This window comes from Bos mutus, chromosome 21 (genome assembly GCF_027580195.1).
Source record: "Bos mutus isolate GX-2022 chromosome 21, NWIPB_WYAK_1.1, whole genome shotgun sequence".
Lineage (NCBI taxonomy): Eukaryota > Metazoa > Chordata > Mammalia > Artiodactyla > Bovidae > Bos > Bos mutus.
In genome coordinates, this window is record NC_091637.1 from 59049214 (window position 1) to 59066448 (window position 17235).

General features: G+C 49.6%; 1 protein-coding gene across 1 annotated transcript in view; it reads right to left on the reverse strand.

The window, feature by feature from the left end:
* CLMN (calmin) overlaps window positions 1-17235 on the reverse strand; it is a 112336-nt gene that overhangs the window by 23082 nt on the left and 72019 nt on the right. The window contains 5 exon segments of the mRNA XM_070357905.1: window positions 1067-1257; window positions 2139-2231; window positions 4897-4980; window positions 7308-7403; window positions 11141-11202. Of these exon segments, the coding sequence (XP_070214006.1) occupies window positions 1067-1257; window positions 2139-2231; window positions 4897-4980; window positions 7308-7403; window positions 11141-11202 (526 nt within the window).

Consider the following 17235-nt stretch of genomic DNA (forward strand, 5'->3'; position numbering starts at 1 on the left):
CCACAGCGGTCATACAGACTGTCTCCCCTGAAATACGCTTCCTCTCCATTACAGTCACCCTAACTCCTGGCAATGAGCTCACTTTTGATTTATTTTAAAACAACATTTAATGGTTGTTCACATTAATCAACTCTATCATGTTCAACCCCTTAATCAAAACCCCCAAGATCTAACCTCCCTCCCATCTTTTATTTTTCCTGCCACCTTTTATTTCCATATACTGGGAAGATGGGATCTGGTGCTAAGTGCTTATGAAGTGCTGGTACTCTGCTTTCACAGAGTTTATTTCATTTAACCCCAACTATCCCATAAGGGGGCGAGTAGTAAGTCACCATCTTATAGGTGCAGCTTAGAGAGGAAACTGATGTACCATGTCTTCCCAATCTGGCAGGGATTAAACACAAGTCCAAGGATTTGGTTCCAGTTCACCTGTCTCAGTGTTGGGAGGGCCAGACCTGACTCTGATAGGTTGCAGCCTTGATTGCTACTCGCTTTTAAGTAGGTATAGACCCTGAAAGATACCCAGAAGCTTAATAATAAGCGTGCTAAGTTGCTTCAGTCGTGTCCGACTCTTTGTGACCCCATGAACTGTAGCCCGCCAGGCTCCTCTGTCCGTGGGATTCTCTATGCATGAATACTGGAGTGGGTTGCCATGCCCTCCTCCAAGGGATCTTCCTGAGCCAGGGATCGAACCGGCATCTCTTATGGTCTTCTGCACTGAAAGGTGGGTTCTTTACCACTAGCACCACCTGGGAAACCCATAATAATAAACATGTCCATGTTACTAGGATCCAAGGACCAACCCCATTTAGGGATTTAAAGTGGTGAAGGCCCCTTGGATTTCTATCCGAATTCTCTCATCAGATTTCTGCAAACCAAACACTGAGCAAATACAGTTTTGTGTGCAGACACAGAAAGGACAGAATTCCCTGTGCTGAGAGTTTACGTGAGGCGCCAGGCATATAATGGATACAGAACTGAATACACGGTGATACCCCCTTCCTCTGCCCTCCTCCCTCTGCCTGGTAGCAGCGCGAGGTGCTGGGGAGCAGGGCATGGGGCTTACTTCCTCGTTTTCCTCTGCACCCAGGCCAACAGCGTCCTGATGGCTTTCCTCTGGTCTTTCACCGAGATTGCCACGCTCCTCTCTGCGGTGGGTGTGGGTGGGAAGGAGGAGTCTGAGTCTGTGCCCCCCGAGCCGGGTGACAGGCTGGAGGATGGAGAGTTTCTGCTGAGGTTGCCCGTGAGTTCTTTAATCTGGAAGGGAAATGACATTTCAGACCCAGGAGGCAGACCCAGCATGGGCTCTCTTGGACCCCGGCTGGAGGGATCAGCTCACGCAGAACTGATTACTCCTTCCTGAGGGTTGTGTGTCAGTACTCATGATGGCCAGGCTGTTTCGTGTGGCTTGTGCTGCATGCAAGGATGCTTAGCAGGGAGAATCATCTCTTCCTGGAGTCTGTCTAGCTCTGGGCAGAAGCTGCTGCTGAGGGCCTCCTGACCTGGCTCCACCTCTGTGTACATCATTTTTACTCTTGGGAGGGCCATTAAATAGTGAGCCATAATTTTCTCTTTCAAAAGAGGGGGATTTTAGAAGATGAACTGTCAGCTTACTCCCTCCTATTCAGGGAAAGAACTTGAGCACAACTCGAAGTAACCCCTTTACACTCGAGCCCCAGACCCTGTCCTTCTTCTATAAAATCTGCATTTTCAGACAGATGCTGAGGGTGTGAAGGCTGCAAGGCCTCCCTGTTACACATGCCTCTTCCTAGAGCTGTCTTTGTAGAGGCTTTCTAACCATCTCTTATGAACACTTGTCATGTTAGGAGAGTAACTCTACCTAGTTCAATTTTTGGCTGGAAGTATTTCCCTGGCTCTTGGAACCCTTTAGAAGAAAACTACTTTTCCAAGTAAATATTTAACTCTTCAAGTCCCAAGAGAAGAACAGAGCTCACATCACTTTTAGAATCACAGGGACTCAAAATCTTTAGCAACCAAGATTCCTCTGGTTCTTTTCTAGGAAAGAGAAGAGGCAAAAATCTGTCAGAAATGAAATCTCACTGTCTCCCACAATCCGGGCCCCACTCCTGTATTGGCGGAGATGACTGATGTATGTTATGGGAAAGAAGTGATTTTACCTGGAAGAAGAGGATTATGTTCCAAATCAGCCCAAGAACCAAGGAGGGGTTGCCATCTGCTATTTCCGCTGCATCAATGCTAACCAGCTTTACCTGGAGAGAAGCAATGTACGAGCTTAAAGACGGGGTCCAAGTAGGTTGCAGCACTTTATTTCCTGATGCCCTTGTGGGCCTGTTTCTCTTTCTCACCTGTGCTGTTTGGTGATGCCACAGGCCACCTCTCGGGGACCCCAACATGCAAAAGTGTACATAAGTGTGTCTCATAAACAGTACACAGTACTTCCCATTATCAGACACTATTCTTAGAGTATTAGCTCTGTTTATTTTCACAACAACCCCACAACACAGATTCTTTTATTATCTCTGTATTTCAGGTGAAGAAATTCCAGAGAGGTCAATGGAAAGTGCCCAGAACACACAGCTAGTAAGAGAGACATCTTTTTCCAAGAACAGATGGTACATGCCTAGGGTCTGTCTGCATGCTACACTAACACCACCAAACTTCCAGATTTAACATGTCTTTGGACAAACACAGATTACTGACATCAACGATCATGGCCATGATGGCTAAGACACTTCAGTTCAGTTGTTCAATTGTGTCTGACTCTTTGTGACTCCATGGACTGCAGCACGCCAGGTTTCGCTGTCCATCACCAACTCCTGGAGTTTGCTCAAACTCATGTCCATTGAGTCAGTGATGCCATCCAACCATCTCATCCTCTGTCATCCCCTTCTCCTCCTGCCTTCAATCTTGCCCAGCATCAGGATCTTTTCCAATGAGTCAGTTCTTCACATCAGGTGGCCCAAGTATTGAAGCTTCAGCTTCAGCATCAGTCCTTCCAATGAATATTCAGGACTGATTTCCTTTAAGATTGACTGGTTTGATCTCCTTGCAGTCCAAGGGACTCTCAAGAGTCTTCTCCAACACCACAGTTCAAAAGCATCAATTCTCTGGCGCTCAGCTTTCTTTATGGTCCAACGACAGGGAATTCGGAGTTGGTGATGGACAGGGAAGCCTGGCATGCTGCAGTCCACGGGGTCGCAAAGAGCTGGACACAACGGAGCGACTGAACTGAACTGAACCAATTCACCCATTCAGAGCACACAATTCCATGGTTTTTTAGCGTTACCATAATTTTAGTGCACTTTCATCACCTCAAAAAGAAATCTTGTACCTTTTAACTGTCACCTGTCTAATCTCCCAGTTCCTCTCAACCTTGAGCAAACACTCATCTGTCTTTCGACTCGAGAGATTTCCCCGTGCCGGACGTATCACAGGAATGTTTTAGAAGAAGTGGTCCTTTTGGTCTGGCATCTTTCATAATGTTTTCAAGTTTCATCCACACTGAGGCTTGTATCAACACTCCATTCTTTCTCATGGTGGAATAATATTCCACTGCACAGGAAGACCATCCTTTATTCATCCCTTTGTCCGTGGATGGGCATCCGGGTTGCTCCCACCTTTGGGCTATTATGAATGATGGTGCTGTGAACTGGGCCGTGCCCTTTGGTCACCACCATCTGAACCGCCTCCTAGGTCGGGTCTTTCCCCACAGTATGGGAAGCAGAGCCCACCTCCCTCTTCAAAAGCCAAAACTGCTTTTCTCTGCACTTGGCAGCCAGGACATGGGCGAGGATGCAGGCTTATCAGCCCAGGCCTTTGAACTTGAATGAGTGACGCTGAGAGTTCCTTCCAGGGGCTGAGGGAGTGGGGACAGAGGGACAGGGTAGTGGCAGCCATGCCCAAGTGGGTCCTTGCATTCAGAGGGGGTGGGGCTCTGCAGTGGTCCTGGCATTTAGCAGTCTTGGGCTCCATCTCTGATTCCCTGGGCTTTGAAGTCATCCTGTGACTTCTTGGCATGCTTTCAATACATTCCTTTGCTGCTTAAATCAGCCCAGATTAGATCCCCTTATGACCCAGGAGCGCCAAACGGCACTTTGTGATGACGTTCTACTGTACATGCCGACGTGTCAGGCGAGCTGAGGGCTTTTCACCCAGAGTAACTGATGAAACTTAATGAAAGGGGAACTTTGGAAATTTTATCTCTCTGGGGCCATTCCCTCCCATATTTGAAGGACATGAAGCAGAGTTCAAAACACACAAAAAAGGCTAATTTAAGTCTGGAAAGTTCTATCAAAGAGGACAGAATTACGTGATTTTCCTCTGGCTCAGTCAGCCCCCTTCTCTTCCTTGCTTCTGCCATAGTCTGAGTGCTAAGAACAAGTTTTACACCCTGACATGCTCACTGTACTCTTTTTAAAATTAGAGGGTAATTGCTTTACCATATCGTGATGGTTTCTGCCATACATCAACCTGAATCCCCCATAGGTATACACATGCTCCCTCCCTCTTGAACCACGCCCCCACCTCCCGCCCCATCCCACCCCTCTAGGAGTCACAGAGCACTGGATTTTCACTGTACTCTTATCCCCCAAAGTGCAAAGGAAAATGTCAACTAAATTCTGAACATCTGAGAGCCACTCAGCATTTCCGCCCTTCCCACGCCCAGACATCCACAGTTTTCGTCCTGATGGAACTGGAGGGGCAGGTGGGCAGGGAATCAGGGACTGCATCCCGCCTGATGGATTAGCTGTATCTCAACTGATGGAGCTCCTTTAACATTTCAACTTGTTCCATCTGACTGTCTTAGCAGGGACCCCTTTGCCCGCGTCTCTTGTGACTAGCACTAGACTTCAAATCATGTCTTTTTTTGTCTCAGGGAAGGCTCTGTGAACAAGATGTGTTTCAGATACTTACATTGCTATCTTCCAAAAACTTAAGTGCTTTCGCTATGTTGTTTAACCGAAAAATACGATGGGATGAGGATTTGTACTCGTGCAACTGTAACACAAAACAGAACAACACAAGCAGTTAAGCCCAGACAGGCACTCGGGTCCCAGCGGTGCCATTGGACGCGCTTGCCTTTTTCTTTACCTTTTTCACATGAATCTCAAGAGAAGGACGGGGCTCACAGCAGAGCCTGCATGGACCACATCCAAACCCATGCACGGGGCCCTGGGACACACCACCGTAGTCTCAGGGGTCCCCAAGGGTCGCCTTATTTATGGTTTCTGGGACCAAACTCACTTGAGTTGGTGAGGGAGGGGAACCCGGGGGTTAAACAGGGGGAAGATTTGTCAAATTTCCCTCTCTGACCCAGCTCCTGGCTTTTGATAGCCCTCCCTCCCCCAGAGACCATCGGTGACATGCTCTCCTCTCTGCGCTGATGCTGTTTGTCAAGGCAGAGAGCGCCAGCCGGGAGCGTCACCCGCAGCTGCTAAATCATCCGGCAAACCCTCCCTGGCGGCCACAGATGTTTCTGTTTTCTGGCCAAGGGCTTGGTGGACATGTGTCCCATGTCAGAGAGACAGAGGGAGAGAGAGATGGAGACAGAGAGAGAAATACAGAGAGACAGAGACACCAAGAAAGAGATGGACACAGAGAAACCCAAAGAGGAAGAGAGAAAGGAGCTAGCAGAAGCAAAAACTCTGACAATGCTCGTTGCACACGCTAGGAGCACCAGCAGAGGAAACTCATCCTGAAACGGAAGCCCACCCCTACCCCTTTGGGTGAGTGCGTCACACTAACAGGAAAGCCAGTGGGTATCCCTTGCACACGGTATGAACTGCCAGGTGATCTCACCGGTGAGGTCTTGGCTGTTCTCGGCTGGACTCCCGGATCAAACACTCCCAACACAGCCTCCCTTCCCACCAAGGCTATAGCGGCTCCCAGTCAGTGCCCAGGCAACAAAGTGGGAGCCTGGGCTGCTGGCAACACAGACTCAGGGACTAGAATATGCTTTTTCAGGAAGCCTTTTGAGGACTATGCTGGCAGCCCACAGTGACATCTGTCAAGAAACCAAGTACTCTTTCTACCACATGAGAATTCATTCATGTCACTTGCTACAGCCCCCTTGGGGGTGGCTACTGGGAAAAGAAAGGCAAGAAAGAGGTGAGGGGTTGCGTAAGACTCCAGCTGCCTTAGAGCTGAGCACTGAAGTCGGAGCTCTTGACTTTAAACCCAGAGTTAAGAGCAAACCCAGAGAGGTCTGCATGGGCTGAGCCATGGTTTGGTAGCGCTGGGGCCCTACAGAGACACCTTCATATCAGCCACACTGGGTCACGTAGGCCAATCAAACACTGGACTCTAGAGCCCGTTTCCCAAGATTGACACTCTGGTACTCTAGCCAGATCATTGGACAACCCCCACCCCCCAACAAGGAATATCTGGCAGTGCCTGGGGACATTTTTGGTTGTCACACCGGCGGTGCTACTGGTATCCAGTGGATAGAGAGCAAGGATGCTGTCACACATCCGGCAATGACCAGGTCAGCCAATGCAGGGGACACAGGTTCAATCCCTGGTCCGGGAGGATTCCACATGCCTCGGAGCAACTAAGTCCATGTCCCACAGCCACTGTGCCCGTGCCCTAGAACCCATGAGCTGGAACTACTGAAGCCCATGTGCCCTACAGCCTGTGCTCCACAGTAAAAGAAGCCACCGCGATCAGAAGCCTGAGCACCGCAACTAGAGAAAGCCTGCGTGCAGCAACGAGGACTCAGTGCAGTCAACTAAATAAATGAATAAAAAATAAAACAAAACGAAACGCCAATGGTGCCGAAGCTGTTAACACTGCACGGTGAATCGAGGCGAGAGGACTGACTTGCACACATCAGACAAGGCAATGTGGAGCGCTTTGGCAAAGATCCAAATTGGAATGAACCTCAAGACCAGCTGGTTCAATTCAGTTTCAGCCATATTCACAAGAAGGTTCTAGAATTCTGTGTATCAGCTTTAGTCGTGGGGTGAATTTATAGAATCTGGTTGATAAGATGTCTTGCTCATCCGTATTCCTGAATCTTAGCTCTCATTCTCATTAACTGAATGGCTGGCCAGCTAAACACTCTTGATCCAGTTAAAATCTTCAGCTTTGGACTCACAGAAAACATGGGACGTTTATTTACTTGCTAAGGTATATTTGCTTAGTTATACATGATTCTATCAGTCTTAGTCACTGAAAAAGGAATGTTGCCCTCCCAAGTTTCCCGTCATAGGAACTTATGGATGGCCAGATACATGTACAGACATAGAGAACTGTATGGAAAAGAACTACAGGCAGTGTTTTCCTTTAATTTTTACCTCTTCCCAACCCTTCTGGAACATACGTACCAGATTCCTCCCAGACAGGACTTCTAACAAAGCCATTAGGATTTTGCCATCTTGTATATCGATGAATAAATCTTTAACTTCTAGAGGTGGGTTGCACTGTGGAAGAGGGGAAAAGAAAGTAGCCAATCAGTGATCTGGAGAAAAAACCTACAACATCCAGCGCTGCCTACGGGCATCCGAGGAGGGAGTAACCCTCTCTCCCCGGAGATGGCGCTACATAGGCAGGCGTTGTGCTGGGGAGCCCCCAGGGAGGCTCCGGGTGGAAAAAGCCAGAAGCCCACTGCTTTCCTTTCTGGCCTGGGCAGATCTGAGGGACACCATGTCCTGTCCACCCAGAGCTCGGCTAGGTGTGCCCTGGAGTCCATGGGGCCAGCAGGAACCTGTTGGTCAGCTGTCCCAGCACAGGGCTATGCACACCATGCTCCCCGAACCCTAGGCTTCAGCACAGCAGCTTCAGGGACCCCTACTTGGGGAGGCAGTTCCAAAAGGAGACTAACCCACTACATTTCTCTGCCATCAGCTCTTATTGGCTTTTATTTAGAGTTCTAGGTAAGAACTCTATGCTTACAGAAAGGCTTCTGTTGACTAAACAAACTTGATAAAAATTTTAATGCAGGATGGTTAGGACTTACTGAATCTTGGGGGCAAAGGGCCAGGAACCTGCATTTTTAATTACCACCTCCGTCCCGCCCCACTAGCATGAATGGAGCTCCCCTGGTGGCTTAGTGGTAAAGAATCCACCTGCAATGCAAGAGACGCAGGTTCAATCCCCAGGTTGGGAAGATCCCTGGAGGAGGAAATGGCAACCCACTCCAGTATTCTTGCCTGGGAAATCCCATGGACAGAGGAGTCTGGTGGGCATCAGTCCACGGGGTCATGGAGTGTTGGACACAACTTAGCAACTAAACAACAGCAACTCTGTTTACTTTTTGGTACTGGAATCTTTGGAAGCATTGTAACATTTCAGCTGGGTACTCACTCTCTCTGCTTTTGGGTACAAGGAAGGGGGTGGTTCCCACTGGAGACAGGATTAATGGGGTGGGGGCAGGGGGTGGCTGCTGTCACCAGCCAGAGAGCCAGGGAACTCTCGGAGCTGTGGCCCGGGCACCCTTTCCTCGGGGAACTCCCACCCCGTGAAAGCCTCGGAGGGCCTGTGTTTTCTTTTTCTATTCAGGAAGGTGGCATTTCCTGGCCTCTTATGCGAGCCCCCCACCCACACCTCTAGGTAGTCAAAACAGGGGAATTCTACCCACAGGTGCACAGAAGAGGGTTCTGCTTCAAGGGCAAGAGTGACTTTGAACCCAGAGGCATATTATTTCTTTGCAAACTCCCCGCTGCTCCTCAGGAACATTCCACACGGAGCACGAGGGCATCAGGTTACCAAGACTCATAGGGGAACGTTATTCCTGCTAACGCGGGGCAGAAACGGCACAGGACCTGAACAAAAACAGCCCCTGATAGATGGACTCACAGCATTTCCAGTTACCAGCCCCAACCGTGGCCGAGCCATGCCTTGGAGCTGAACCAGGAGGGTCATTCCCACTGACTGTCTGTAAGAGCCCCCAGCCCGGGAGCGGCAAGCGGGGCCTTGGCCGGCAGCCATCCGCGTGATGGCAGGAGGAGAAATTGAACCCACTCCAGTGAAAACACTCCTCGGGGTTCCAGACGTTCCGTGGGCTTCATGAGATTGGTATGGCCAAGTAAACAGTACCCCCAGGGGTTTCTTCATGATCTAACTCCTTTGGTAAATTAAGGATTTTTTCCAGAAGCCAGAGAGTCCGTAAATATTTCTGACAGCCTTCAAATTGCAGCTAAGCCCACTTCCCCAAGGAGTTTCTCGGTTTCCTTTACATGAAAGGTTGTTCTTGAAAGTCTCAAGGTTGGAAACACGGCTGTGAATTTTGCCCTGTGTGTTAGGCATCAGTTTCAAGTACTGTCTGATTTATCTTCAGAGTGGGTGCTACCCACCTGCCCTGAAACAGGGGCAGAAGCGTGGCCGGAGAGAAAATTCTGGATGTGATCGAGGCTAACAGAGATTTGTTTGGGGGTTGAGTTGGTGCATGAGCATTTGCTCTATTACCCTCCATGCTTTTCTGTATTTATTTTTTTAATTTATAAAAGGGAAGAAAGAAAGAAATACGTCCTGGCTAAGCTCCGTCCACCAGGAGGAATTTCCAGTTACCCTGACACACATCAGGCATTAATTTAGGAGTTCGGGGAACTCAAGTTTTGGGAACAGTTTTCCTTTTTTTCCAAAAATAACACTTCACTTTATGAGCGCTGCCGAAAATGCACCAATAGTCAAAACAACGGGCAAATGATTTACAATGCTTCATCCGTGATGTAGAGAGTTTTCGCCCTGGAGATTTGAGAAACCTCCTGGGCTGAGTGGAGCCCATTCTACAGGTGGGGAGCAGAAGTGTGGGTGGTCAGGCAGCTACTGGGGAAATATTATAGGCCTAAAGCTCACACTGCGTGAATTAGAATGTCGGTCAAGAGCACCACTTCCTAAAACACCACATTTATTTTCTCTGCTTTCTAATCATTTTAGTGATTTTCCTCTATGAACCTTTCTTTGGGGCAAACTCTTAAGGGCAATCAATATTACTCCTGTGCCTTTAAAGAGGAGAAAAAAGAAGAAATATCACTGAAGAGGAATCCTTGAGTACCACCACCAGCTTTGAAACACAGGAGACTACTGGTTGGGTTTATTGGGAGAACCAGATCGTGGAATTTAAGATGCAAAGTGAGTAAAATGAATCCGCATAAATCAGCTTTCTTGTAAAAGAAAAAGAATCCCTCCTTCCCCAGCGCTGGGAAAATTTAGAATGTTCTCCCCCCGGAGGCTAAGCTCGTGGTGAGGAAGGTTTGGATTTCTATGCCTCTGAAGGGTTCATTTATCCATCCTGCCCCTCCTCCACTGCCCATCCTTCTGTCTGGTTCAGACGCTTTTGTTTTAGGGTTTGTGTGCCTGAGAGGCTGGCAAACAAAATGCAGTTGGACCCCGCTTGGCCAGAGAATGTTAGCTAAAAAAATGGGGGTTGCCCAGGAAGAAGAGGGGCTACCAAACTGAATATCCAAGGGAAGCCAAAGGAAGAGCTTTCGTCTCCAAGAGTTGTGGGATTACAGGGATGCAATTCAATGTCTCTAGGCTTCTGGAACACCATGGGGGTGGGAGGTGAGGAAGGCTGTCTTGAGGATTAGAGGAGTTGAGTGCCCGATGCACCAAAACGAGCAGATGACACTGTCGATCGTGTTGAACCTTATGTGAGGAACCAGGCAATCTGGCTTGGTTAAAAACTGTAAGGAGTTCTTGCTTAAATCAACCCAAATACCTATAGATGGGTCTTAATGAGAGCCTCCCCGACCTCTCCAGACTAGAAGTTAAGATCCCCCCTCAATCCTATGTTTGGGTTATTCAACAATGAATGCTTCCTAACTTCTGCTCATCAATTCCCATTTAAAGATGGACCCTCTCCTTCCCCAGCTAGGCTGATAACCTCACAAGGCCAGAACCTCATGTCTTACATGTCTTTGTGTTCCAAGTGTGCATGCGTGCATGCTAAGTTGCTTCAGTCATGTCTGATTCTTTGTGACCCTATTCACTGTAGCCTGCCAGGCTCTACCAGGCTTCTCTGTCCAAGGGATTGTTCCCAGCACTGAACTTGATTCTCGGCAATGAGAATGCACTCAACAAACGTTTAAATGAATGACTGAAAAACACCAACACAACGAGAACACAGAGCATCCCCCTTCCCTCCTCACTGCTCTGCTGAACTGTGCACCCAGTTATGGAGGCATCGATCACTTAACAACCCAAGCGCCTCGCTTACCTTCTCCAGATGGAGATTTATCCATCGAGTAAAAGTCCGCTTCTGCACATTCTCCCTCTCAACTGCAAATAAAAAGATGTCATTAGCTGGGTGAAAAGAAATACGTGCAAAATCCTGCCCTCCTCTTCCCGAGGGGGAGAGTCTACGGAATCTCTGCAGGATGGAGAGCCCGGAAGTCCCATAGGTATGGAAACCTTCCCGGAATGCAGTTGGCAAGGCGTTGGCAGCACCTAGAATCCATTTTCTCCAGCCCAACCCCGAGCACCTTGAACAGATTAAAAACACCCACAAATTCAGAGACATAGAACAAATGATCGGCACAAGCTAACATGATCCCTGGGGCGTTTGACTCTCCAGCACAAGCGCTGGTGGGAAGATATAAATTTAAAGCACCGGCTGATGGTGCCCCACACCTTCTAGGTGGCAGAAATGGGTTAGAAGAGCTGGGATGGAGGAGAGGAGGGGAGGTCAGGGACTAGGAACTGGGAGGGGGCTCGGCAATGTGTGGCAGAAAGAATTTGACAGTCCTGGCTTGGACTCTCAGCCTGATCACCTCCAGCTTTGTGTTCTTGGGCCAGTCACCTGTCCCCATATCTGATCTGCCCCCTGAAGATAAGGCCAGCTTGCCACCAGGCTGCCCTGAGACTGACCTGTGACCCTTCAGGTGAAGCTCCACACAGTTCCTGGCACATTGGCTGTTCCTTTGTTTTCCTCTTTGCAGCTATTATTTTTAGAGCCAGGGAATATTTTGCACCCTCCCCTCTCCACTCCTGGGGCAGGGGAGTTCTGTGCAGCCCCAGTGAGGTGCGAGGGCACCAACTAGAAACAGATGTCTCCTCCCGGGGGACAGCATTCCCCCCCTCCCCAAATAGGTTTCAAGGAAAGATCTTTCCTTTTCAAGGGTTATTACCATCTGTCAGCCCAGAACTAATTATGTCCTGGACACTTTGTTTCCAATAATCTTTAAATCTGACACCATCACCTTGCAAAGTAGAAATGGATATCTTAGAGATAAACAGGATGGGGCTCAGAGAAGTACTCTGACTTGCCTTGGGCATCAGTTGGAGAGAGACAGAGCCAAGCATCTGTCTATCCACCCCTCATCAGCCAGCACCCTAGAATTGGAAGACTTGGGTTTGAATTCCAACCCTTCCAAAAACTACGAAAAGGCATCTGCAGTGGTGATGATGACGATTGTAAAAAATATCTACTGCACACTTGCTACATGGCAGGTACCCAACTATGCACTTTACACAGATTCACTGACTTAATCCTTCCTACAACCCTCTCAGGGAGGGACTATTATACCTTCAAGGCGGGAAAACCTGGGCACTTGCCCAGCATCACGCAGTAAGTAAGGGTATTGCTCCTATTTTACAGATGAAGAAACCAAGGATCAGAGAACGAATAGGCCACAAAATTGGGACTTGGAACTAGAGTCGGTGCTTTTCCCCTTCTCTCTCAGGTTCTGTGGCATCAGCCAGCTTGATGCCCCAGGACCTGGAGGAAGTTTCTGTGACCAGCGGTGGTACCTGTGCCTTAGTCTGGGTCTGGGAGCCCCGTGGACCATGGCAGCAGCCCCCGCTGCTGAAGCTGCTACGTCTCTCAGGAAGCTTCCTGGAAACGTCGGAGCCAGATGACTCCTAAATTACTAAGTTCTGGATTTCAACATATTGGAAGAACATATCACATATGCTTAAAACCATTTCACATTTCTTTAGCAATAAGAAAATGAGAGGCAATTTATCTCCTGGCGGAGAAAAAAAAAAAGGCTACGGTTTTCTCTAACGACTGTGGTTCTTTTTTTCCTCCCAGCCTCATTATTAGGTAGATAGTGGTGCCCATAAATCAAATTTTAATATTGTGCCTTTCAATCTTTTTAACTGAAGAGCCAGCAGACAGTAATTATACACATAACTGCTTCTCTCCCATGTTCCTTCTTTTCTGTAAGGGAAGGTCACTGGCTAACAGGCATCAGGTTGAAAGATCTCCTTCCAGCAAACTGTGTTTTGTGGGTGGAGAGAGGAGGGAGAAAGGAAAAGAAGCTGATGGCAATGAGGCAGGAAGGGCCATGAGTTACAGAGTCTCAGAACTTTCCAGAATACGGGAGAGCTTTCTGCCGCTGCAGGTTTTCCCATAGTGTGGGTCTCCCATAGTTTTGTGTCTGTCTCGCTGTGGATGAACATGGGCAGTTTCCGGTTTTTCACTGTATGGAGCAGGGCTGTAGCCAGCACCGGGCACAAGCACCCTGGTACGTGAGTCTCTGTGCACAAACGTGTGAATATATTCCTTATGCTTGACGACTCCAAGTGGAACTGCTGTGTCTTAGTAGTAGGCACATTTAAAAATTTAATAGCTACTTCCAAATGGCCCTCCCAAAAGGCTGCCCCAGTTTATACCTTCACCCCCACCTGTCTTTAAACAAGTTTATGGGGACTGTAAAGTATTTACACACACATTCAAACACTCAGGCTGGTTTCTCCATATGGCTTCAGAGAGAGCAAAGTCTGTCTCCTGAAACAGAAGTGCATTCAGTGAAAGCCTAAGAGAACCAGGCGTAGGCTGTTAGTTTAACTGCGCAGAAGGGTGCAAATGAGGAAGTGGGTGTCTGTTAGTCTATATATACGGCTCATCATTCTGCCCGCCCACCCACCTATCTGTCCATCCATTCACCCATCCACCCATCAGTTGGTCTGTCCGTCCATCCCTCCATCCACCCACCCACCAGGCCAGCCAGCCAGCCATCCACTCATCCATCTATTCATCCAGCCAGCCAGCCTCCCAGCTGATGCTTATTCAGTGATTACTACTTGCTGGGAACCATGCCCAACCCTGTGGGCAAAATCACAGATGAAGAATTAAGCATTCATGGAATCTGCACTCCAAGAATTACAGCCAAGGAGGAGAGAAAACATGGGTGCCGCAAGGCACATAAGCAAGGAAAAATGAATTGGAAATTTCACGGGCTGACGGGTTTGGAGGAGGTAATTTCAGACTCCTTGGGGGACTCCTCTGGGGGCCCTAAGAGGATCCCCCATAGAACTGGGACACGGAGGGGATCCCGAAAGGCAAAGACAGCATTTTAGCCCCACCCCGATCCACAGCCAACCTCTGGGTGGCTTCACTCCGGTTCCAGCCAAGGCCGGTGGGGATGCGGGCACAACTCATCTTTCAGAGCAAAGTGGAGTCACAGGACAGCACCGTGGTGACAGAAGACACCAGGGGACCAAGAAACGCAGTCGCAAATAGCAAACGGTCCCGACACGAAACAGGGTACGGAGACCATATTTTCTGTACCTGAAACCAAGACACGCCACTCGGTACACAGGAGACGGAGTGCGAGAACTGAGCCTGCCCCAGAAGGCCCACCTGAGAGCCACACGCCCTCAGACCATTCGCTGTGTGACCTTGGGCAAGGTCAGAACTTTCCGAGCACCTCTGTCTCAGCGTCACCTCTGCAGGATGGGGGCAACCATGCCTCCCTCACAGGGACGCCCTGAAGACCAAATAGGGTCTGCCTGCAGGGCGCCCCCAGCAGCTGTTCCAGAAGGGCCGTGGCCCTCCCCCCACCGCATGCCCTCGAGGTATTGCGTCTGGTGTCTGGACACAGAGGTCTGACGCCCTTTCAGGGCCTTCTCCATTTCCAAGTACCCACCCCCATCCCATAGGCTTTTTCTCCTTCTGGCTTGCCAAGACTCTATAAACTTTATATAGTTTCCATAAATCCAACGGCCCCTTTTTTCCACGGCACCTATCACGTTGTAAAGGTGTAGGAAACCATTTCTCAAGAAGGGTCTGGCCTTCTCGAGGAGCGTTTGTGGGGCCCCGTGTGGGTTTACTGGACAGCAACAGAGTCGTAACAGCGCTGTAAAATCACCATCTCGGTTCTGCCTGGCCGGCCAGGGTGCCCGTACGCAGAGCAGGGCGGAGGGGCAAGGTGGGGATCCAGAGACAGGGACAGGAGGGGCGGCTCAGCCTTCTCTCTCAAGCCCACCGTCCAAAATTCCCGGGCATGACTTTGGCCCCAGCTTTGCCAAGAACGGGCCATTTGAAAACAGGAGGTGTGACATTCCTTCCTTCTCGATGGCAGGCTCAGGAGTTGGACGCCATAGAAAGAGGGATGCAGGCTCTGGGAATTAAAACGGACTCATTCACACTTGTGGCCTTCTTGCCGTAGGTCCACATTTCCCCCAAGTCTACTTCCCACACAGTAAATATTTCCTCTATAATAGTCTGCTCTTCCCTGCCCATGGGAAAGACCTGATGACTTTATCTGTTGAGGAAAATTATATGCCCTTTATATAAAAAAAATTAAAACAATATAGGAAAGCACAGAGAAATAGATCTCAAACCTCTTGAAATCTCATTACACCCAGGGATCACCACTATGAACTTTTTAATGACCATTCTCTTAGAACTACACACACACACACACACACACACACACACATGCTCAGTTAATCCACGTGGGTGCTCTTGTACACAATTGCAACGTGATCACCTAAAGACTAAGTATTTGTCAAAGCACGGCTCAGGGATCCCTAATATCAAGAGCTTCTGATATCAAGAGCATGTGAGAGTCAACGTGCTAATCTCTGGGCCTGAGCCAAGACCTACTGGGTCACACTCTCTGGGACTGGGGCCTGGGCATCTGAATTGAATCAGCTTGGGGGTGATGACAGGACACAGCTGGAGAAGTGGGGCCTCCTGGGAAGAGACAAGTGACACAATTCCTTGATCATCTTGGGGCAGAGTAGAGACAGCAATGGGACATTTCCTGTGGAGGAGAAGGAGCTGGCGTTCTGGAGCCAGGCCCACGGGCACCACCCCAGACTCTGAGATGGAGACATGTATAAGGGCTCGCGGGCTGGCCCTGATCGTTAAGTGCAATAAAGTTTACAACAGCAGCAGCAACGAGAGTCCTTTCCTGCTTTGTCAAAAATGCTCTTCCTGATGACGCTTTAAGTCGCTAATTTCATACAGCTGCTCTGATACGCCTGAGAGATGAACTGGAGCTCACCTAGGAGGGCCGCAGACCGGAATCCCACAGGGGAGGCTGATCCTTTGACGCCCATCCCGAGGGGGCGGCTGGGGGCCTTGTTTCCAGCTTCAGGAGCGCTGCCCGGGCGGGAGGAGGGAGGCGGCTGGGATGGACGAGCTGTGGCCGCATCTCCAGGAGCTCAAAGCCCTCGCCCAGGGCCGGGCACAGCACATGTGCTGAACAAATGCAGCTATGGGTGTTACTGCTCACCTCTGACAAGCTGCTGAACTCTTCCGAAGTTGAGTTTCTTTTCTGTACAATAGAGACTATGCCACCACCACTCCCCTTACCCTGACCAAACAAAATGATGATGCGAGTGTGTGTGTGTGTGTGTGTGTGTGTGTGTGTGTGCTGGGAACACAGAGGAGTCCAGTGGACACATACGCGCACCCCACAGGCAGCTTTCTACAGAGATGGAGAGTGGCTGCCCTTGTGATGGGTGGCGGCCCTCTGTCCCCAGAGTGGGAAGGTCACTGAGGGCCCCACTCACCCCTCTCTGTCCAGCAGGCTGGGGCAGGTAAGGTGGCTAGAGGCCCTGAGCTTTTCAAGCTTACTCCTGTTGGATTGGAGGCCAGTGGGCAGGACCCTGGCATGCATCCATCGGCCCCCATACCCCAGGCCTTGTTTGCTACAAAGCCCAGGTCTGTCCAGAGGGCCATCTCAGCTCCAGGGGAAGTCACAGCCCCACTGGTGACAGTCTCGAGGGGTTCCTCCGATAGCAGACGGGTCCAGAAACCTCTTGTCCAACCTCAAATGAGTGACATCCTAAGACACTTTCATTCACTATCCCGTTTTGGTCTGAGCTGACTTTCTCCACTGGGTGGGAAACCCACTCTCCTTGCCAAATACCCTTCTTTTTCTCCATGGCTCAGACCCCTTCTCATTCTAAGGAACCATCCCTGCCCACCCCCACGCCCCCACCACCACCTTGGCTCCCTTCAGTTGTGCCAATTCTCTCCATCAGCTGGGGATCTTAAACCTGGAATTCAGACACATCCCTCTCTCTCAGCTGGACTGCCACCAGACTACACAAGGGCACCCGCTGCCCCACGGA